This window comes from Macrotis lagotis, chromosome 1 (assembly GCF_037893015.1).
Source record: "Macrotis lagotis isolate mMagLag1 chromosome 1, bilby.v1.9.chrom.fasta, whole genome shotgun sequence".
NCBI lineage: Eukaryota > Metazoa > Chordata > Mammalia > Peramelemorphia > Peramelidae > Macrotis > Macrotis lagotis.
Genome location: NC_133658.1, coordinates 926,354,803 through 926,379,598, shown reverse-complemented (window position 1 = coordinate 926,379,598; position 24,796 = coordinate 926,354,803). Strand labels below are relative to the sequence as shown.

The following is a 24,796-nucleotide window of genomic DNA, read 5'->3' as shown; positions in this document are numbered from 1 at the left end:
GATCCAAGCAACTCATTGGTTCTGGGGATTCCAAGATCTTTAAAACACGAGCGAATTTATAAATAATTAAAAACTTGGACATTCATAATCAGGAGCTAGGAGGAAAACTGGATAGAGTTCTGTGCATCAAATCAGAAAAATCTAACTTTGAATGTGACCTCAGATACTTCTTAGAAAATGGGTCTCTGTACTGTAAAATGGTGGCAGTATTTGTTGCACAGAGGCAGAAGCAGATAGGTTTCCTTATATTTACTACACAAGTCCTCAAATATTTCTCTGCCATATGATGGCAGGTTGGAGTTATTCACATATTTTTAAAAATGTGAATAATGACTATCCTAACAATCTAGGCCACAGAGCAATCAAAACATTTGACTACCAATCAGGTTATGATGTCAGGTCTAAGAACAGAAAAATGAAGGATAAAAAGTTTCACCAGGAAAATTACTATACTTAATGATTCAATAAATAATCACATAATATGAACATTTAGTATATGTGCATCAATTGGCAAATATCAGCCATTCCTCATAGACTCTATGTAAAGTTGTATATACAGTGACCGGTATTGATGTGTGCTATGACATAACAGTTAGAAAAGTAAGATTATTAAAAAAAAAAGAAAAAAGTAAGCTCATTTCTCATTTTAACAGAGGAGATTTCTAAATGACCATGGCATGGTGTAACAAAATGGATCAGTACAGAAAAGCAGGAAGTTTATCTGAGGTTGATAAAAACAAAAAGTAAAATTAACTAGACCTATGAAAATCAAATGGAGAAAGACAATCAAGTATTGTGGAGGGAGCGCTGCCAGTCACAGGGCTGGAGTTCAGGTCGCTCAGTAAATTTGAACTCATTGGCTGACATGTGAACCAGGACACATGGGTCATGATGACACCAGAGATCTGGCTGTTTGCTTTTCATTCTCAGGTACGACCATGTCATCAGGGAGGTGATGCCATGACAAGCGCAGGAATTGGATTTGAGTGAAGGGATGCTAGGAGATCTGGTGACTGCTGCAAGGAAGAAAGGTAAGGACTCTTCCTTCCTTTATTTGTGTGGAACCATATCCTGTGATGGAGTTGCCTGACTCTCCTCAGTCCGCCCCCCCCTGCAGCACATTGCCTATACAAAAACATTCCTAGCAGTATCACTGGGTAACTACCAAAGCAAAAAACCCAGAGTCCATTGGTTGGAGAATATGAATAAAACTGCCGGAATAATCTAGTGCCATTGAAAATTAGAGAGATTTATCTAGAGAAATATGAACATCAAAGAAATAATAGAGAAGGAAGCAGACAGATGTCCAGAACACCATATTTTCACTACAATTATGCAGTTATGGGTAACATCAGCAGACCCAAATCATAATATTAGAGGGGGAAGGAAAAGAAGGAAATACAGAAAGAATGATGTGGGCGGGGTGAGAGTGATCAGTCAGCGGGTATTTAAAGACAAGTGTGCAATCATTTACAATCTTTTGTTGGTTGTTTCTTCTATGGTACCTACTTATGCTTATTTTCCACATTCATTTGTGTATATCTGAAAGACAGGTTATCAGAAATGTATAGGCACTAAAATTCAAGTTCTCAGCATTATTGAAAAGAGAGTAGAGAGCATCCCCTCTGAAGTCTGCAAAGGAATGTAAACTCCTCATTCTGCAGGTGAGGAATCTGAAGACTCATATAGTTTGGTTACTGATTCCAAGCCTGACTCTCTGGACCAAGGGTGGCCAAAGACCAGCCTGCCCAGAGAAATCATATGCAATGACACCACCATGGTAAGTACAGGCAAGACCTGAAATTCAATAAATCTAGGAGCTTTATAGGAGTGAATTAATTAAATGTTTGACTAAATATAGCAAGCTAAATATTAAGTCAATCATTTTGTGTGGTCTGCAAATGATGTTGTAAAGAACCAAATGTCCCATAGCAGAAAAAATGGTTCCCCACCCTGCTCTACATAGCAGTCCTGTTTTTTCCTCTTTTTGTTCCCTTTATTTTTTATCATTTATTTATTTATTTTCATGTTACTACCATAATCTTGTGAAAGTAAAATAATCTCCAGTCTCCCCACAAAGATAGAGAAACTTCATGAAAAAAAAAATTGAGGAGAAAAAAAGGACACTTCAGTCTTGTGTTCAGATACCATCAGTTCTGTCTCTGGGATGGGTTGTGTTCTTTATCATAAGTCCATCAGAGAAGTTGCTTCAATATTTTTTTTCCACAGTTGCTATTGTTAACTGAATTTCCCTCCATTTTATTCCTTCCCACTCCCATTTATTCAATTCTCTCTCTCCTTTCATCCTGGCCCTGTTCAGAAATGTGTTGTATCTGAGTATTCTCTCCACAATCTTCCCTTTCTTCTATCATCTCCTCTCTCATCCCTTTCTTCTCATTTTTCTCTAGGGTAAGATACATTTCCTCACCCTATTAAATGTTTATGTTATGTCCTCTCTGAGCCATTTCTGATGAGAATGGAGGCTAACTCATTCCCCCTTGCCTTCCCCCTTTCCACTCCATTGAAAAAGTTTTTTTCTTCAGTCTCATGTGAAATATCTTAGGCCCTTCTTCCTTTCCTTTCCCTTCCTTCCAGCACTTTCCTTTATCACACATTGACCCCATCTTTTGACTATATTATACCATTCTGTATTATCCCATATACGCATCTCCTTCCTGTGCTCCTTGTCTATATATGCCCCTTGTAAGAGGGATAAATGGGAAAATTCATGTGAGTTATCAGCACCTTCTTACCGTGTAGGAATCCAAACAGTTCAGCATCAGTTCTCATAATTAGTCCTTCTTGTCCACCCCTTCTCTGGTTCACTGAGTCCTGTACTCGAAGATCAAACTCGGTTCAGCTCTGGCTGTTTCATTAGAGAGATGTGAAAGTCCCCTGCTTCACTGCAAGTCCACCTTTTCCCATGAAAGAGGATGCTCAGTTTTTATGGATAGCTGATTCTCAGTTGTAAACGGAGAATAGTCAAGCAAGAGAGGAGTGGAAAAGAAAGTTTATAAAGCCTTGGGGGTCTGTCAAATAGCAATGGGCTGAGAAATGGTTTCCTGTTTGGAAGCTAAGTAATAGAATTTAAATATTGAAGTTTTCAGGACATCAGGGCAGCTGGGTGGTCAAAGGGCAGCCAGGAGGAACAGTGAGTAGAGGGCCAAACCTGGACCGAAAAATGCTCATCTTCCCGAGTTCCCAGCCAGCCTCAGATGCTTACTAGCTGCCTCACTTTCTTCATCTAGTAACTAAGCTGTATGTTTGCCAGAAAATTCCAAATGTCAACCACTTCTGAAATACCTAAGAAAAGAAATAAAAATGATGGAAGCATGAGGTCAGTTTCTGGCACTTCACCTTTTATTCCCTCCTTGCCCACTGCTCCCTCCCTGGTTTGTTTCTGAGTTTCTCCCTCCTTCCAGTGTCTTGACCAGCTTGGGCTCTTCACCCTTAGTCTCTTCCTCTAGGGATCTGGAGCAGAGAGAGCCCTGAAGCTGCCCCAGCTCTGGGCCCTGAGGGAGGCAAGGCAAATTTGTCTCCCTGCTTCTGCTCAGGTCACAGGAGCTTTCCCACAGGGATTCCTCTCTGAATCCCTCTCAGGCACCTTTTCTCAGGGGACTCCTCTGGCCCGGGCCTGGTTCTAAATTTCAGGGGCCAGAAAGAACCAGTTCCTGCCCTCAAGGTCTGTCCAGCATGACTGGGGACATCCCAAGTCAGTGTAGTGCTGCCCACCTGGAGAAGATTCTCTTCCATTTCAGCAGAAATCACCTCTCCCAGGTAGGTGGGTCCTGCCCAAAATGCAGGAGAATGTTTCCAGGGTTAATCCCATCTCAGCTCCAGACTATCTGACCTTCAAGGAGAGGTCTCTGAAGGAGGAAGGGAAAAGAGGAAAAACCTACTGTTTACTAAACTACTAATAACTGGTTATGAATAAGGAAATATAATCATTTCTTTCAATGTTATTCCTTCCTCAGTTTTCTAATTCACATCATCAGTGGTCAGAGGATCTATCAGATCAAAATCATTTTCCTCATTAAAAACAAACTTCTCAAAACAGCCCCCTAACTCCACCCCTGAGAACTGGGAGGAGGCTGAGTTACTCAATCTGCATTGGACAATTGCAGCTTGTCCCCAAGGACTTGGCAAGATTTTTAGGACCTTTCTCAGAGAAGGTCCCCAGAATCCAGTTATAAACCCCACAAAAACACTTCCTAGACACTGAGAATTTAACAGATCTTTGGTGCTGTTCCCAAATTATCCGTATTTGATGTAAACCAAATATACTTAAAAAGTTTGTAAACATTGTACCACATTCTCAAATAGCTCAATTCACCATTTCTCAGCATCAAAATCTAAAGAGGTCAATTTAGTAAGGGCCTCATTGCATGGTCCTCTAGAAATCAGCTTTTCATTAGCAGCATTTTATACCCAAGAGTTTCCAAAAACTTCAAATGGAAGACATAGGAGAATAAAATGTATATTGCTTTGGATTTGGATCAGGAACTAAAATGATTGCCTTCAGTTGCCTAGTGCTCAGTGCCCTGCATTTACAAATTTTATCCATAGAAAATTCCTTCTTTCCTAGATCAGTGAAACACTCCTGGCATTCAGAGACCCAGGGCATCTTGTTCCAATGAGACTATTATTACACCTTGTAATAAAATGCTGGGGCAGCCAGGTGGGGTAGGGGATAAAGCACCAGCCCTGGAGTCAGGAGTAACTGGGTTCAAATCCGGTCTAGACACTTAATAATTACCTAGCTGTGTCGCCTTGGACAAGCCACTTAACCCCATTTGCCTTACAAAAATCTAAAAAAAAAAAAATCCCCTTCTTATCATATTTTAGGTGAATTTTGCACCCAGATCTGACCTCCCTCTCTGTGAGGTCAGACAGTGGAAGACTCCTACTGGATCAGCAGCCAATGGAGTTTAGGACAAATGACCATTAGTTCTAAAGGGTCACAGAGGGACCCTCAGTTTACCCTCAAACTATAAGACCTCCCCTCAGTCTGCTGCACAAAGGGGATCATGACATTCCTGCTCCTGAGGAGGGGGAGGGTCTAAATCTCAGGGAAGGGGGAACGGATGCAGCAGCTCTTGAAGGTGATTGCTGGGCGGGTCCAGGTAGACCCCGCAGGCTTGGGTGGAGTTTTAAGGATGGGAGGAGTGTGGAGTGGAGAAGAGCTCCTTCCAGTGAAGAGAGACTTCTAGGAATGCCTTCCACAAGGTTGGGGGGCAGGGCTTGGGGAGAAGAGGAGGAGGGGTCCTGGGCTGAGTGGGGCTCTGGGGACTTGGAGATCCCTCTAAAGTGGCCTGAGAAGAAGCCAGAACTTGTCTAGCTGAGAAACCTCTGCCCTCTTCCCTTGGAGCCCAGATCTCTCTGCCTTCCTGGACCTGAGGTTTCTGTCTCCTGGAAACCAGCTCTGGGGGGGCTGCAGGTCTCAAATGATTAGGAGCCCACTCCCCTTCCCCGCACCCCCACTTCCTGGTGTCCGCTGGCTGCCCCTTGTCTGGGGTCTCATCCTGCTCATCTGACCAAGAGGTGAGTGTCTGGAGGGAGCAGCCCCCCTCCCAGCCCTGGCTCCTGGACCCCAAGCTTCTGCTCTCCCAGAAGGTCCCAGGAGTTCCCCCAGCTCAGGACCTCAGGACATGGTCCTCCAGCTTTCCCAGCCTCAGTGTCCCTCTGGAGTCCTTCTGGCCATCCTGATCTCCCTGCTGGGGGCCTCTGAGACCCTCCCCCTGCTCCCCTTCCCCAGACTCCTGGGGCCCTGCCTCCTCAGCTTCCAGAGCCTCAGCTCCCTTCCAGGAGCTGGTTCCCAGAAGGGATTCAGTCTCAGGCTTCCCCTGGTCATTCCTGGGCCAGAGGGCCAGAGCCCTCCCCATGGCCAGCTGTCCCTCCCTCCTGGGGCAAGCAAGAAGTCAGTGGTCTGGATGGTGTCTGCACATGTGGGGGGTGCTGGGGGAGGGGATGGAAAGCCTCCAGGGAGTCAGTGGGAGGAGTCCTGGACCTCTGATTGTCCTCATCCCCTCTGGAATCCCAAAGCTCCCTCTGTCTCCTGAAGGGGAGTGGGGAGAAAAAGGGGAGAGGGGGCCCAGCCTGCTGCCCCTTCCTTACCTTGGAGTCTCTCCCGGAGGGTGAGGCCAGAGTCTCTCTCTGTCCCTTGTGGGGTCTCACCCTCTGTAACTCCCTCTAGGTCAGCCCCCTGCCCAGGAAGACAAGGACAGACCTCTGCCCCTCTAGGATCCTTCCTTTCCATTTCAGTCTGCAGAGGACCCAGAATGGACCAATCAGGGAGCCTGGAACCTGAGGGAATGGCCCCTGGGAGCCCCAGCCCCCCAGACCAGGTGAGTGCCCTTCAATCTCAGGGTTAAACAAGATCAGCCTCAGAGCACCTTGTCTAGGAGACTGGCAGGACCTTCCTGAAGGGCCATTTCCTTACAAAAGTGGAGAGGAGGCAGAGGAGCAACCTTGCCCTGGTCTCTCCTTCTGTTTTCTTTTGTTTCAACATCTTCCTCATTTTTCTACCACCCTCCTTTCCCTCTCCCTCCCCAGGAAGCTTCAGAATCTGGTCAAAGTTGTACAGGGTCATTTGTGTTCCACATATTTCCATATTGGTCATATTGGGGAAGAGGAATTAGAACTAAGGGGAAAACAATGAGGTAGGAAGGAAAAACAAAAAGAAGTTAGTAAAACATGGACATGGCCTGCTTTGCTCTGCCCCCAGACTGCACAGCTGTTTCCTCTCAGTGTTTCCTTTCAGGATTGTCCTTAGTCACTGGACAGCGGAGAGGAGCCACCTCCATCCTGGAGAACCATTATTAATGATTATTAATGTGCACAACATTCATTTGGTTCTTCTCCCTTCACTTAGCATCCGTCCATATGAGGCTTTGGAGGCTTCTCTAAAGTCTGACCTCTCATGATTTCTTACTAAATTATAATACTCCACAATATTCACGCACCCTATCTTGTCCAGCCATTCCCCAGTGGATGGGCATCCCCCCAATTTCTAATTTTTTGCCACTACAAAAAGAGCTCCTTTGAATATTTTTGAATGTGTGAGATTTTTCCATTTTTCATGATTTCTTCTGGATATAAGCCTAATAATGATACAGATGGCTCAAATGTTAGGAGCAGTTTTATTGCTCTTTGGACATAGCATTGAAGTCCCATTATCCTCTCCAAAAGTCATCATTTTCCTTTCTTTGTCATCTTAGTCACTGTAATAGATGTGAGATGATACCTCAGAGTTGTTTTATTTTGCATTTCTCTAATCAATAACAATCTGGAATCACCAGTTTCAACAATGAAAAGGGTGAACTCACCACCATTGAGGAGGAAATTAAAGAGACAGTTCAGGGCTATATCGCCCAAAGTTATGTCAATCCATTTGAACACCCTGTGGGGACTGCTTGAATATTTACAAAAATACAAACTACCCAGATTAACAAAAGGAAAAATAAAATAACCCCATTTCAGCAAAAGAAATTAAAGAAGCCATCAATTAATTAAACAGGAACATCTACAAGTTAGGAAGGATTTATAAGTGAATTCTACCAAACATTTAAGGTACAACTAATTCCAGTTCCGTATAAATTATTTTTAAAAATAGTTTTGCTAAATTCCTCCTATGGAAAGATTATGGTGCTGATTAAACCAGGAAGAGTCAAAACAAAGACAATTATAGAGTAATTTCCTTACTGAACATTAAAGGAAAAATCTTAACGTTTTGGCAAAGAGATTACAGGACATTAGTACTAGATTAGTACATCATGACTGGGGAAGATTTATACCTGTTACACAGGAATGGCTCAGTATTAGGAAAACACTGAAAAATTGAATATATTAATAACAAAACCAACAGAAATCTTATTATCTCAGTAGATGCTGAAAAAGTCTTTGACAAAATACATCCGTTCATATTAAAAACTCTAGAGAGTTTAGGAATAAATGGAGTTTTCCTTAAAATACTAAGCAGAATCTCTGTAAAACCAGGAACAAATATAATATGTGTTGGGGATTAGCTAAGTAGCATTTCCAGTAAAGTTAGCAGTGAAACAAGGATGCCCACTGTCAATGTTATTATTCAGTATTACCTTAGAGGCGCAGCTATGTGGTGCAGCGGATAAAGCACTGGCCCTGGATTCAGGAGGACCTGAGGTCAAATCCAACCTCAGACAGTTCATAATTGCCCAGTTGTATGACCCTGCTCAAGTTGCTTAAATGCATTTTCCATTTTGAAAAATATATATAGATAGAGAGAGAGAGAGAGCATTAGAAGTTTTAGCTTTAGCAGTGAGAAGAAAAGGAAATTAAAGGAATTAAAATTGGCATAGAGGAAGCAAAATTTTAACATTTTGCAGATGATGTGATGATATACTTAGAGAACCCTAGAAAGCCCTCTGAAATCTATAACGATTTCAGTAAAGTAGCAGGATATAAAAAAACACACGTAAGTCATCAGTGTTTCTATATATGAACCACAATGCCAAAGCCCAAGAGATGAGATGTGAAATTCCATATAAAGTAACTGCAGACAACATAAAATACTTTGGAATCTGTCTCCTAAGACAAACCTAGAAAATGTATGAACACAATTAACTTTTCATGCAAATAGTCAGACCTAAATGATTGGGAAAAAACATTAATTGCTCATGGATAGGCCAAGCTAATGTAATAAAAATGACGTCTTCCCCAACTAAATTACTTATTCAGTGCCAAACCCATCAAGCTATCAAATTCCTTCTACTGAACTAGAAAAGTAGTAAGAAAATTCATCTGGATTAAGAAAAGTTCAAAAATAGCAAGGGAAGTGATGAAAAAAATGTAAAGTAAGGTAGACTGGCCCTACCAGATCTATAATTGCACTATAAAGAGGCAGTCATCCAAATTCCCTACTACTAGTTACAAAACAGAGTAATGAATCATGGGATTAGCACAGGTTCAAAAGAAACTAATAAATGACTGTTTTTTGAGAAAGTCAAACACATTCACTTCTAGCCTGGGAATTCACTATGTGACAAAAACTCTTGGAAGTACTGGAAAAGAGTTTGGCAAAAACTAGATATAGCACCAGATCTCACAGCCTATCCCAAAATAAGGTCAAAATAGGATACAGGATTTAGACATAAAGGGTGACATCATAATAAATGAATAGACTAAGAAATCCTCTGTCAGGTCAATGGAAAGGGGAGAAATTCATGACCAAATAAGAAAAAGTCCTTTAATAATTGCCAAATGTTTGATTTTGACTTTATTGAATTAAGAAGTTTTTTGCACTAATTAAGCCAATGCTTTCAAGATTGGAAGTAAAAGAAAGGTGGGGAAACAATTTTCACAGCTAGGAGTTTCGATAATGGTCTCATTTCTGAAATATATAGAGAAATGAACCAAATTTGTAAGATAGCAAATCATTAATAAAGTCAAGGGATATGACCAGGTTGTTCTCAAATGAAGAAATTAAAGCTATCTATAACTACAAGATAAAATGCTCCAAATCATTCTTGATTAGAGAAAAACAGTTTAAAACAACTATGAGACACCTCATAACTCTCAGATTAGCTAAGATGAGAAAAGGCAAAACAATGTTGGAGAGATTGGATGAAGACTGGAACATGAGTGCACTGTTGGTAGAGTTGTGTCATCATCCAACCATTCTGGAGAGTAATATGGTATTATGCCCCAAGAGCATTAAATTAAATTAAAGTGAGCATACCTTTTGACTTAGTAATACCAATACTAGACCTATATCCAGAAGAAAATTATAAAAAATGGGAAAATTTCCCCATGTTCCAAAATATTTATTAGAGCTGTTTTGTAGTAGTAAAAATTGGAAACTGGGGGGGATGTCCTCCATTTCCGGAATGGCTGAGCAATTTATGGAATATGAATGTTATGAAATAGTATCATTCTATAAGAAACCATGAATCATGAACTCTAGGGAAGCATGGAATGAGTTAGAGGATCTGCAGCTGAGAAAAGGCAACAGAACCAAGGGAACAATATATATACATGTATATACATCACCAACAACTGTGAGATGAACAACCTTGCTGGAAGCACTTGCTCTCTGGTCCATCTGAATGAACACTGTTCACTTTTTAAAAATTTCTCTTATGTTTTCCTTCTATCCCATGATTTTCTTTCTTTTCCCTTAATACTAATTCTGAATATCAAAAATGCCTAATATGTAAACATGTTAAACATAAATATATTTTTACAGCATTCACTAGACTGCCACTGAGGTGAGAGAGGTGGGAAGCAAGGGTGCCAGAAAATTGTGGGACTTCTAAATATGCAAGTATGTGAATGTTGAAAAACTTTTATAACAGGGTTAATTGGAGAATACAAAGTAAAATTTCAATAAAAATGTTTTGGAGCATTTTTTCTTATGGCTAAGGAATAGTGTTGAATCCTTTATGTGAAAACTGCCTGTTCAGTTCAGAAAATCCAGGTGAGTATAGTCCATTCTCAGACTTGACCAATATCAGCCTAAGAGAGCAGTTCCTTAGACCTAGAGCATTGTCTATGAGCCTGGCATTACCATCCTTATGGGCCATTTTTTTGATTATTTTATTTTGTTACTTTTGTAAGGCAATGGGGTTAAGTGACTTGCCCAAGGTCCACCTCTAGGCAATTACTAAATGTCTGACTCGAATTCATGTCCTCCTGTCCCCAGGGCTGGTGCTCTCCCCATTGTACCACATGGCTGAACCTCCCCTGTGCCTCCTAGCTACCCCTATGGGTCATTTCTTTACAAAAATAGATAGGACATTCAATACAGAAGTAACAACATTGCCCTGCTCCCTCCTTCTGTGTTTTAAGCAGATTTTTTGGAAATTTAGCATCTCATGCTCTATCTCCCTGCAGGGACCCCCCCCTCCCCAAATTTCCACCCTTAACCTGCTTTTTTTTTTTTTACTTTTCCTTCATGAAAAATTAGCTGCAAGGATGACCCCTTCACTCTTTCCTCCTTATTCTGTAGGGTCCTGTGTTTTCTTTCTCCATGTTTGTTCATTATTCCCCCCCTTTACCTCTCCCTCCCTTTTTCTCTAGCTCCTTTCCTCTGTCTTCCTCTCTCTGTCACTCTCTCTGTCACTATCTGTCTGTCTGTCTGTCTTTCTCTCTCTCTCTCCTTGAGCTGCTGGACATGCAGGGAGTTTTGGTTAACATCCCATAACCCCCTGAAATACAAGAAGACCCTTGGGCAAAAACAGATACAGAAAAAGTGAATTTTCTTTTAAAAACCTGAAGAGCTGGCTTAAAGGGTTCCCAGACCTTTAGCATTACCATCACGATCACAAAAGCAAATCACCATCTTCTTTAGGACTCTGCTATTTAATTAGCATTTGTTAAGATCCTACTGAGTGTCTAATTAGAGAAGACTGGGGAGAAAGGTAATTTCTGGAATTATTAACAGTCCCAGGAGGAAATGTGTTACTCCTCTCCTAGATTCCTTTTTTATTTTTATGATTCAATTATTTTACTCTTGCCTTTTACCCTCTTTGGGGTTTTCTTCCTAAAGCTACTGGTGTGATTGACCATTCTTTTCTCCACTCACTTGATCGATGAGGAAACTGAGTCTAATTAGGTGAAATGACCTGCCCAGGGTCACCCAACTATGAAGTATCTGGGGCTGGAATTGAACTCACATCCTTCTGACTCCAGGGTCTACTCTCTGTCCTCTGTACCACCAACTGCCCAAAGAGGTCCCCAGGGCTTGTCCAAGACAGAACAGATAAAATGGAATGAGTTTAAGCTCTTGTCCAAATCCACTTTTGATGAACTTTAAAGGATTCTTTTGAAATAAACGCTATTATCCTTATTTCACAGGTAAGGAAACTGAGGCAAAGAGTGGGTAAGTTGCCCATAGTCACACAGTGTCTTAAAGCAGACTTGATCTCAAATCTTCCAGATTCCAGGTCTAGGATTCTATTTAATTGAGTCAGTGCTTTCTTTTAACAAGGAATAATCTGCCCCCACCAAACATAAATAAGCAAACAGACAAAAAATAGAGTTATTGGACTTTATTTACCATGCCCAGGAGGAGTTTGGGACAGACATGTGTGCAGTGACTCTACTATTAACAAGCCACCCAAACATGATCACAACTCAGGATTTCACCTGGGATCAAACCTTTTTCTCTTCTATTCTGCTTAGGGAAATGTTGAGCCTCGTGAAGATCTTCATCAAGTTAAGAATAAGAATCCAAAGCTAAAGAATTCTTCAATTCTTAAGTCAAAATCACCTTTTCTAAGAAACTCTTCTGATCCTTAAATAGCCAAGGCCTTTCCCCATGGGCTGACACCTTCTGTCTATTCTCTGTGGGTCCTAAAGGGAGCTGGTCCTACAGTCCAGAAGTCCTGACTTCAAAAGCTGCCTCTCTTGCGCCAACATGGGCCAAGTCACTCAACCTTTGTCTCAGTTTTCTTATCTTCAAGAATGAGGAGCAAGAGAACCACTGCTCTCTAGGTTGTTGGGAGCAGAAATCAGTCCATCAGTAAACATTTATTAAGAGCCTACTTTGTCCCAATCACTGTGCTGAGTGAGAGGGATTCAAACAGAGGCAAAGACCATCCCTGCCTTTGAAGAGCTCTCTAATTATTGGAGCTCATCCAGTCATGAATGAAGTGAAAAAGGGCTGACCTTGCTCCCAGGCTCTTTAGCACAATGTTTTCATCCATATTATCCCATGCCTTCATTGAGGATGAGCACGGCCTCACAGTAAGCTGCCTCACATCTTCTACTTTTAAAGGCTACAAGCAAAGATCAAAGATGAGGGAGGGTTCGTGCAGGATCTTCTGCTTCCAGGTGATGTTGCTTTCCGTGCAGCCTCTGAGGATGAGCTGCAACAAGTATGGAAATATTCTCTGCTGCTTGTGCTAGTTTTGGTCTAACAATGAACACCAAGAACAGCCAGGTGATCCATCAGTCCCACCACACCATCCAGATGTTCAATTACTGATCAAAGCCAATGGTGTGTTTCCGGGAAGGTCCACATTGGCAATGAGATCAACGCTGATATTGCTAGAGCTAGTTTGGTATTTAGGAGAGTGAAAGAAAATGTGAGAGAGAGAGAGAAAAGGTGGTTGACTGACCACCAGACCGAAGGTCTACAGGGCTGTTGTGTTGGCCTCATTGCTCTATGCCTGTGAATCCTGGATAGTCTACCAGTGCCATGGCAGGAATCTGACCCACTTCCATTTTAATTGTCTTAGGAACACTCTGAAGATGACCTGGCAGGAGAAGGATCCAGACCCTGAGGTGCTTTCTCAGGTAAATTGCTAAGTATTCCAACCTTGCTGCCCAGAATGTAACTATGATGGACTAGTCACATTGTTAGGATGCCAGATGTACATTTCCCAAACAAAACCTATTTTATGGAGAACTCAACGATGGCAAGTGCCCACAAATGTGTCAGAAGAAGTGATACCAAGTCACCCTAAAGGTCTCATTGCACGATTTTTTAATTGTTTGTACAACATGGGAGGCCCCTGAACAGGACTGCCCAGGGTGACATGACCTCATCACTGAGGGGCTTGAGTTCTATGAGAAAGGCAGAATGGAAGCAATTGAAGGAAAACGTGATAACTACAAGTTCAGAGTACCCACCCCAAGAATTCCCATGGACTAAGCTGGTATGAGTGTGATCAATCAGAGACAGACACACGGCTATTTGTCGCAAACGTGGTGATGTTATTTTGATCTTCTTAGATAACAATGGACAGTAACCTACCAATTTATTGAAGGCTCATCATGTAAACACATACAAAAGTGAGTCATATACTGGGTAACCAGGAAATAAACAACAGAGAAGGCACTAAAAGTAAGACACTTTGGGGAAGTTTTTCTAAAGGAGGTAAATTTTAGTTTGAACTTCAGAGAAACAGGACAGTCTTGAATCAGACTAAACCACATATGGCTATTGCCATAGCCCAAGTGATGTCAGAAGTGTCTGGGCTATCAAGACTAAAACATCAGTGGAGGGGCAGCTAGGTGGCACAGTAGATAGAGAACTAATCCTGGAGTCAGGAGGACCTGAGTTCCAGTCCAACCTCAGACACTTCATATTTACTTGGCTGTGGGAAGTCAGTCATGTCTCTTAACACCCCAACCTTGAAAAAAAAAGTCAGTGATGGCAACCAGAGATATTGAGAAAATTAGCATGGTAGAATGAGAAGGTTGAAGGACGACAGCTCGCTTAGGAGCCTGGATGCCGGGAGAATGGTGTGGTCCTTGACCAGTATAGGTATCAGAAGCTGAAAGAAAATGAGTTCATTTTCACCCATGTTGAATGGAAGATATCTTGAATTAACTTCATAGTTCAGTTTATCAAAAAGGCAGTAGAAAGCAAAAGGGCCTCAACTGCAATGGTCTCAGCTTTTAAAGTGTATTAAGAAGTATCTGAATAAGAGTGATTGGGTGGAATTATCAATAGTCAATATTTTCTTAAATGGCATTTGTGAATGAAAACCTTTATTAAGTACTAGGCACAACCATATGGATACATATAGTTAGTCCATAACTTCAAGAAACTGGTATTCTAGCAGTGAAAGAGAACATCCCCCATAATGCAGAAGCTGGAGGAGAGGAGAAAGTGTGTAATTGGAAGGGAGGATAGAGAAGTGAGTCTGAGAAGGTTCCAACAAGCTAAAGCCAGGGAACAAATGAAATGCTATGTGACCTGAGCTTCCTTCTAAAATGGAGGTAGGGAATCACAATCTAGCCTCAGGGTGATGAATGATATAGGAGGAAAGAAGTTGGAAATGGCTTCTCTTGGCTTTGGAGATCCATCTGGAATGAATTGCTAATCAATAGAAAGTGACTACCATCCTATACTGAATGAACATATTGTGCCTAAATACTCTGCAATGATGAATAGTGAATCAAGAGACCCTAATGTAAAGGACAAGGTTGTAAAGTCTCAGGGATCTCCAAAAGTGTGATTGGATTAATATACTTGTTCCTTTATAGAAATGAAGGAAGTTAAAGATAAAACATTAGTTCCAAATAGAGCGTAAATTAGTTTAAAGAAGAGTGAAAGAACTTTTCCTGTCCCCATGGTGATCATTCTTACTTCTATATAAACATCCAAATTAAGGAAAATGTATCATTAGTAAAATAAAGTAAAAATAACCCATGGCATAAGATTTTGTTCTTCGGCACATCACCTCCAGAACCTCTTTAAGCCCTTAATTTAACAATAGCTATAACTTCCGTCTTTTGATGGAAAAAGACTCATACTACTTCAATGCAGATAGCAATTATGGACCCTAAGAATCCTCTTCATAATATGATAAAAGTGACCAAGCTTCCTAAATTGAATTACTTATTCAATGCCATGTAAATCTAGCTATCAAAGATGACTTTATTGAGCTAGAAATAATAGTGACGAAATTCATATGGAGGAACAAAAGGTCAGGAATATGAAGGGAATTCATGAAGAAAAATACACAAAGGAAGGAGACCTCGGTTTACCAGATCTAAAATTCTATGGTAAAATATCTGGCATCAAAACTGTCTGATACTGGCTAAGAAATAAAGAAGTGGATCTGCGGGTTAGATTGGGTACAAAAGAAATGGTAGTAAATGCCTAAAGTAATCTACTGTGTGACAAGCCCAAAGACTTCAGCTTCAAGGATAAAAACTCACTGGTAAAAACTGAGGTGTACATCAACCTCTCACATCCTATACCCAGATAAGGTTGAAATGGGTACTGGATTTGGACAGGAAAGGCGACACCATAAGGTGATTGGGAAGACAAAGAATAATTTATCTGTCCTATGGAAAGAGGGCCAGTTTATGACCAAAGAAAAGAGGAAAACATTGAATGCAAAAGAGACCATTTGGATTACATCAAATTGAAAAGTTTTTTGTGCAAGTAAAATCAATGCAACCTATATTAAAACAAATATAATAAGTTGGGAAAGAATTGTTTAATGCTAGTGTTCCTGATAAAGGACTCATTTGTAAAACTTATAGAGAACTGAGTCAAATTCATTGGAATACAAGCTATTCCCTAATTCATCAATAGTCAAAGGACATGAGCATGCAGTTCTCAGATGAAGAAGTTAACACTCTACAAATATTTGAAAAAATGCTCTAAATCATTGATTAGAGAAATGCACATTAAACAAGGTGCTACTCTTCACGCATCAAATTGGCTAATGCTATTAAAAAGTTAAAGGATTCCTGTTGGATAGGATGTGTGACAACTGAATACTAATGCACTGTTGGTGGAGTTTTGCACTGATCTAACTCTTCCAGAGAGCAATGCTCAAAGACGATTCTAATGGACTTGTGATGGAAAATTCCATCCACTTTCAGAGAAGGAAATATGGAGTCTACATACAGACCAAAGTTTATTATTTTCAACTTGTAAAATTCTTTATGTATTATGATTTTTCCCTTCTCATGTTTTTTCCTTCCATTTTTGATTTGATTTGATTTCTCTTTCCCAGCATGATTAGTATGGATTTATGCTTAACATAATTACACAAGTGTTACCTATATTAGATTTTTTTCTGTCCATCAGAGGGATAGGGAAGGGAGGGAGGGAGAAAAATGTGAATTTCAAAACCTTACAAAAAATTCATTGTTGAAAGCTATGTTTGCTTGTAGTTCCCAAAATATATTAATAAAAAATCAATAAAAACGATCCTCTTGGGGCAGCCAGGTGGCATAGTGGATAGAGTACTAGTCCAGGGTCAAGAGGACCTGAGTTCATATCCGGCCTAGACACTTAATAATTGCTTCACTCTGCGATCTTGAGCAATTTTCTTTGCCCCATTGCCTTGTAAAAATTCAAAATAGAAAATCAAAATAATCCTCCTCATGTTTTCATCTTGTTCAGCCTTTCTCACTTTCAGGAAAATAACTTGGTTTCTTTTCCTCTCTACTGACTAAAACCAGAACTAACTATAGTTTCTCACGCACTCTTTTTTTGGAAAATTTTATTTATTTAAGGCAGTAGGGTTAAGTGACTTGCCCAGGGTCACACAGCTAGGCTATTATCAAGTGTCTTGGAAATCATGTCTTCCTGAGTCCAGGGCCAGAGCTCTATCCACTACTCCACCTAACTGCTCCTCACCAGGTCGTCTTGAAATTTTCTTAATCTATCATTGCTGACAGTTTTAATTTTCCTTACTTTTCCTCCAGAAATCCTCTTCTCTTTCTAAGAGAACATATCACTTTCCTTCTTTTTTTTTTTACTAGGTAATGATTTTATTGACCTTTTTTCCTAATTTTAATTTCAGGCCTGTTCAGCATAGTTAGGCTGCAAAGAATGAATTCTGTATAAGCAATAAATGAAAAGAGCTGTAATGTCCAACGGGCTTCAAAATATTAGAGTTCTAAATCTCTAGATCCATAAACAAAAACAGTAACCAAAAGAAAAAAAGGAAAAGAAAAAGAAAAAAAGCAGTCACACGATATAAAATAGCAGCTCCACAACTTTCAAGTTTTTACTTTCAGAAGTTGATGCTCAAATCAGTTTGCCTCGTTCTTAGAAGCCTCATCAAAATTCTGAACAAGATCTGGAACTTCATCATCATCATCCTCCCCAGTGACAAGTGGTGCTTTTCCATCTACAGGTTGCTTGGGCAGAGTCTCTGCCAGTCTTCTTAAGCTAGTCAGACTGTCAGCTCCAAGCTGGTTTAAGATACTGGGAAGCATTTCTGTTTGCTGCCAATGATGCCTGAACTTTAAGGTTGTTAAGGTGGATCACTGTTCCCTGGTTGGTAAACCTATTCACCTTCAGTACCAGAGATGTTGTTTACTCCTAGTTTCTTTAAGGAAAACTGAAGTTTCTTATCATCTGCTGTAGCTATTCTGTGAACCACCTTCTTTCTCTGAGCAGTTCCTTTCCCACTGATGCACACTTGTGCCTGCAGCTTGGCAAGTTTCTCCTGGTTCATAATCATTTCTTTCATCTTGCCTGAATGAAAACGGAGCAGCGCAGATGCCCAGGGCTAGCACTCGCTGGGTCGCAGGGAGAAGAGCCGGAGACAGGGGAACACAGGCGGGTTACCAAGATGGCAGCCAGAGAGGAAGCCAGTTTCCTTCTTCTAAAGAGATTAGCATTCCATAGAAGAATAATTCTCAGTTTCATTTCAACTGAAAATATCCATTTCTTTTTCCCATGCTGTCTTGTACTTTTAAAGATTATAATTCCTTCTGCTGGCTTTGAGTCTTATAAAGGGTGCGACCTTTGGGCAATTTCCTCTCAGCTTCAGTTTCCTTGTGTACATTTATGAGCATTGACCCGTATCAATTCCGAAGCCTGTCTCAACTCTTAAGTTCTCTGCATGTGGATGTTTTAGGAGGTGGTGACATTCAAGGATGTGGCTGTGGACTTCACCCCAGAGGAATGGGACCTGTTGGACAATTCTCAGAAGCAGCTGCACAAGGACGTCATGCTGGAGAATGCTCAGAACTTTCTTTTCCTGGGTAAGGACTATTCCCCAGGTAACTGGGAATCTTCCATTAAACGGAGAGTCTTCAACCCTCTCCTAGAAAATGGTTTGGCCCATTGATCACCTCTTAGAAAGTCCAAAGTGATGACCTCCTGAATCCAAGAGATCAAGTCCTCCTGCTGCCTAGCTTTTCTAAGACAGACCTTTGTTCCATGTGACTGGGAGCTAGACACAAGTTTGCAAAGTCTCCAGACATTGATCCTGGAGCTTCTTCTTGAAGATGTGCAGTGAGGGGGACCTGCTTCCTTCCTATGCTGCCCTTCCTGTTTGGGAAGTGTTTGTCATCAGAATATATTCTTTGTTACTAGGGACAAATATGTAACTCACTGCTCTTAGTGTCATTCATAGATTTCTAGCATAGCAAGAGTGCCCATGTTCTTCCTTCATATGCTGGCCAAGTCTAGTAGAGATGCAGGGAAAGGGAAGAGAATAAGTATATATAGATATCTGCTGGGCGCTAGATCCTGTGTTAAGAGCTTTCTTCATGCATGTAATCCCCCTCGATCCTCACAGTTATGTTTTGGTTTGATTTCTGTTATTATCCCATGTTATAATAGAGGAAACTGAGCCAAATAGATTGAGGGACTAATTCCTGGGTCAGTAAGAGTCTGAGGTCAGGTGATCCTGACTCCAGCCCACTATACTCCTGTCCCCTTGCAATGCCTCTAATTTCTTGGCTATGGAAGTGATGAAATGTGGACATCCTTCTAATGAAGGAGACAAGCAAAGTTGGAATTTTCAGATTCCAAATTGCTTGCAGTAATGTGGCTCTGCTTTGCATCCCCTCCCATCCCTAATAAGTGAATACAAACTTCTCTCCACCCTCACACCTAATTTATCCCCTAACCTAGGATTTCCAGTTTCCAGAGAAGATTTGATCCCCCACTTGGAGCAAGAGGGTCTAAGGATCTCCTGTCCAGGTAAGTGAGGACTGAGGGATGTGGGTTGGATCCCAGGAGGCTTTTGGATGTGTCAGTAAAGAAGTGTTTGTCTCAGGAAGACCTGACTTATTATTTCCTTTCAGACACTTTTCAGCAGTAGGATCCTGGATAAGGCTCTCTGAGGTCCAGTATCCTCATCTATAACATGAAGGGATGTATTCCCTGGACTTTCAGTTCCCTTCTTTTAAAATTTTTTTTCAAGTTACTCACAAAGATAGTTTTCAAAATTCATCCTTTTGTAAACTCTTGAGTTCCACATTTTCCTTCCTCCCTTCCTTTTCACCCTGCCCCCTATGGCAATGAGCAATGTGATAATGGTCTTACAAGTACAATCATGTTAACATGTTTCCATAGTATTTTCTATTAGCACTGGGTTGGGGGGGTGGCAACCATGATAAAGGAAGTTTGAAAAACTGATGCGAGTATTCTTTGCTCTACATTCAGTCTTCATATTTTTTCCTCTGATTCTGGACAGCATTTTCCATCACAGGCCTTTGAAGATTGTCTTTGATCTCTGAAATTCTGATAAGAGCTGTGTTCAGCATAAGTGGTCTTCTTGTGGTGTTTCTGTTAAAATGTACAGTGTTCTCCTGGTTCTTTTAGTTTTCTTCTTTTTTTTTTCCTTGAAGACAACGGGGTTGTGACTTGCTCATAGCCATATAGCTAGTTGTCTGAGGCAAGATTTGAATTCTGGTCCTCCTGACTCTAGGGCCAGTGCTCTATCTACTATACCACCCTACTCCCCTTCAATTTTTCTTCTAGTCATGCTTCAGTGATCCTATTAGAGGTCTTTGTTAGGAATTTTGAGGCATGAAGCTCTCCTTTCACTTTCTAGAGAGGGCTGAGTCTGTCAAATATGAGTCCTTTCTAAATCAATATGAATCTACTAAGTGCCCACTGGATAAAAGGAATTACAGGGAACATTCTCTGAAAGCATAAGGCTTTCCAGTATCCCACAGTCGGTGAGAAAGACAGCATGGACACAGCTGTTATTGCAGCCCATCCAGCCAAGGTGGGCAGGCACTAAGGTTAAAGAAGACTGGAACAGTCTTAAGGAAACAGATCTATGCTACTTCAGAAAAGCCTGGGTAAGAGTTCTAGGCAGGAGCATCAGCCAGGGAAAACCCATGAAGTTGGAGCAACAAAGAGGCCTCCGCCCCACTGCATCCTAGCCTATGTGGAGGATAAGGCAGGTGAAGTAAGACTAGTAAGGGACAAATAGGCAGAAGATGAAGAGCCCATCCCAGAATTTTATCTTTGGTCCTCAAGGCCCTGGAATTAAGTAGGGAGTGCTATGGTCAGGCAACGAACTTGAGGAAGATGATTTTAACAGGTGATGGAGGATTGAGGGACCTGGGAAGAGATGTGAGTCAGTTCTTTTAATACCTCAAACATGAGGTCATTTGGACCCCCAACCAAAAAAGGGGCAATGATGGTGGAGAAAGGGAAGTGTTAGAGCAAGGTTACACAGGTGGAATCACCTGCTTCAGTGGTGGGGCAGGGGTGTGGGAGTGATAATGAGGAGTGGATAACATCTAATTTGGCCCATGAACGATTGTGAGCATTTGTTCTGTATAGCAGTAGCAAAGCAAGATTACAGGAACATTGGGTTGTGTGGGACGGTGGGAAAGAATAAATGAGGAGTCCCAAGGAAAGTAATATCCAAGAACCTTAGAGAAAAGAAAAAAGTATCAAGAAAAAGTGGATGATTGACAGTCTCCAAGGCTGCAAAAAGGTCCTTGAGATGATATGTAAGCATCAGAATAAATGATCAGAAAAGTAGATGTAACTGAAAAATTATGACAGGATAAGTAAAAAAGAGAAATTTTATTTCTCAGGTTGTCATAAAATTTACAAAGAATGCCCATGGGAGAAAGCATCAAAACTGGTCCATTCGGGACAGTTGGGTAATTACCTCAACATAAGAAAAAGCATTGTCTGCAACCAAAATGCTCTTGATGCAAAGAAAAATAAAAAGGAGAACATCTGTCCAGTTCAGTGGCTGGAGCGTACTCCTTCACCAGGCTGGAGTTCTAGTCTCTGGTGCTGACATTTGGGTCAGGTCACTCAGCCATTTAGAACTCATGACCGGAAGAGTAACACATCCTGACTAGGTGGCTGCACACTTGTCTCACATTTGTGCTGAGGATCCATTGCAGTTGTGTGGAACTTTTTGATCATTAAATTGTCTCATGTGTAAGTTTATATTGTTGTCAAATGATTGATTCTGCTCATTTAAGTTTGAGGTCTTTTTCTTTTAACTGGGGAAACTCTTTTCCAGGAAGAAGAGAATATCATCATACATTTATGTGTGTGTTTGTTTCCACCCAATGCAGAGACCAAGTGTGATCAAATGAGTGCAAATCTGAAAATGACCTCCTGGAATGACTTTACTGCTTCTGGTGAAGAGAGGACTCATGTTGGTAACCATGAGCTTATCTACACTACAGAGAATCACTATAAAAATACTCAATATGGAAAAATTAGTCAAAGAAGTGACAGTTTCACTGAACATCGGAAAATCCACACTGAAGAGAAACCTTATGAGTATAACCAATATGGAAAGACTTTCTTTCCTAGCTCCAAACTTGCTGTACATCAGAGAATCCACACTGGAGAGAAATCTTATGAATGCAATCAATGTGGAAAGACTTTCACAAGGAGCTCCCATCTTACTATACATCAGAGAATCCACACTGGGGAGAAACCTTATGAATGTAATGAGTGTGGGAAGACTTTCACACAGAGCTCTGTACTTGCTTCACATCAGAGAAGCCACACTGGGGAGAAACCTTATGAATGTAATCAGTGTGGAAAGACTTTCACACAGAGCTCTGGACTTGCTTCACATCAGAGAATCCACACTGGGGAGAAACCTTATGAATGTAATCAGTGTGGAAAGACTTTCACACAGAGCTCTGGACTTGCTTCACATCAGAGAAGCCACACTGGGGAGAAACCTTATGAATGTAATCAGTGTGGAAAGACTTTCACACAGAAGTCTGGACTTGCTTCACATCAGAGAATCCACACTGGGAACAAGCCTTATGAATGTAATCAGTGTGGAAAGACTTTCACACAGAAGTCTGGACTTGCTTCACATCAGAGAATCCACACTGGGAACAAGCCTTATGAATGTAATCAGTGTGGAAAGACTTTCACATGGAGCTCTGGACTGGCCATACATCAGAGAATCCACACTGGAGAGAAGCCTTATGAATGTAATGTGTGTGGAAAGACTTTCAGAGAATGCTCCTCTCTTATTCATCATCACAGAATCCACACTGGGGAGAAGCCTTATGAATGTAATGTGTGTGGAAAGACTTTCAGAGAATGCTCCTCTCTTATTCATCATCGCAGAATCCACACTGGGGAGAAGCCTTATGAATGTAATGTGTGTGGAAAGACTTTCAGAGAATGCTCCTCTCTTATTCATCATCACAGAATCCTCACTGGGGAGAAACCTTATGAATGTAATCAGTGTGGGAAGACTTTCACAAGGAGCTCCTATCTTGCTGTACATCAGACAATCCACACTGGGAACAAACCTTATGAATGCCATGTATGTGGAAAGGCTTTCAGAGAATGCTCCTCTCTTATTTATCATCAGAGAATTCATACTGAGGAGAAGCCTTATGAATGTAATCAGTGTGGAAAGACTTTCAGACACAGATCCAGTCTTAATGAACATCAGAGAATCCACACTGGGGAGAAACCTTATGTATGTGATCAGTGTGGAAAGACTTTCACAAGGAGCTCCAGTCTTATTGTACATCAGAGAATCCACACTGGGGAGAAACCTTATGTATGTGATCAGTGTGGAAAGACTTTTGCACGGAGCTCCAATCTTGCTGTACATCAGAGAATCCACACTGGGGAGAAGCCTTATGGATATAATCGATATGAAAAGGCTTTTTAAGATGCCCAACCAATTTTGTAGGTATCAGAAAATCCACCCTGGAATGAAATGTATGAATGTAATCAATTTGGGAAATTTTGACCCATGTCTGAGAATGAACACTGGTGAGAAACCTGAGAAGTATCGATTATATTCCAAAGCTTTTCATATACACGTTCATCTTCCTGGACATCAGAGAATCCACTCTGGAGACAATATTTATGAGTTTGGTTTGTATGTAAAGCTTCTCTTAATTACTTCCACGTTGCCAAACGACTGTGCCAATTCCTGGATCAATTTCTGGGTATTCATTTCATTCATGGATAATAAATTTAGTATAACAAAAATTATTAATGGAATAGACATTTTTTTACCTCCTGTAATCCAAAGATGAATCATGGAAGCCTCCAAGTACTTAGACACCCTTAGATGAGTCGATGTTCCCAAAAGGTCCTGATCCGTTTTGACAGGTTCAAAATTTACGAGAATAACTATATTTATTTTTAGGTTTTTGCAAGGAAAATGGGGTTAAGTGGCTTGCCCAAGGCCCCTTAGCCAGGTAATTATGAAGTGGTTGAAACCAGATTTGAACCAGGTACTCGTGACTCCAGGGCCAGTGCTTTATGAGAATGACTATTCTAATGAGGATTTGGGAAGCATAACACATCACCCAATCTAGACAAAAATTTATATCCAGACCATCCTTGAATAGGGTAATCTAGACAAAAGGGGAAATCCACTTTTCCTTGAACCTGCCTGACTACAACACAATGGACCAGAATTCACCTCTTTACCTTTTACCACTTATCTAAAGTTTTCAAGGTGGGGAAGCCTTGTCCCAAGATTTCATCTCCTCATCAGCCCTCCATTAAAGACTGACTGAATAATCTAAGGGGGCTGATTTCTGAATGAGGAAATGAAAATGTGAAGAGATGTTTAGCCCTAATTCAATAATTGGTTATTAATACATGGGAACAATAATCATTTCTCTCAGAGAATTCATTCAGGACGATAAGCCTCATTGATACCATTACTATGGAAAGTCATCAGACTAAAATTTTCCCTTATTTCCCATCAGGGAATTCACATGAAATAGAAATCTTACTCTTGTAATGAATGTGTAAAAGCATATAAATGGAGAACAAAGTTTGATAGTCATCAGAGGAACAAGTTCCACATGGATGCGGTTGGAAAGACATTCAGCCTAACATCATCTCTTGACATCAAGGATTCATCATAGAGAGAAGACATAAAGCACTTAATGAGCTCCCACCTTCTCTGGAAGATGGAGTTCAGTAGAAATCAATCTCGTCATACTAAAGAGACGTCTTAAAATTCAGAATTCTGGGAAGGCCTTCACCCAAATCATATCACTGTATATACATTGGAGAAGACTTCCTGAGCTTAACATTTATGGAGCTAATTAGTGAGGAAAGGCCTGTCCCTTCAGCGTAGACTTTATTGGATATCACATAAAACATCCA

General features: G+C 40.9%; 1 protein-coding gene and 1 pseudogene across 1 annotated transcript in view; one reads left to right on the top strand and one right to left on the bottom strand.

Moving 5' to 3' along the window:
• Positions 1–17,455: 17,455 nt before the first annotated feature.
• On the bottom strand, positions 17,456–17,930 carry LOC141510093 (transcription factor BTF3 pseudogene; annotated as a pseudogene).
• Positions 17,931–18,315: 385 nt separating this feature from the next.
• The window catches only part of LOC141510067 (uncharacterized), a 52,105-nt gene continuing 45,624 nt past the window's right edge, over positions 18,316–24,796 (top strand). Inside the window, 3 exon segments of the mRNA XM_074220058.1 lie at positions 18,316–18,447; positions 19,325–19,393; positions 21,751–23,290. Of these exon segments, the coding sequence (XP_074076159.1) occupies positions 18,414–18,447; positions 19,325–19,393; positions 21,751–23,290 (1,643 nt within the window). The 5' untranslated portion in view covers positions 18,316–18,413.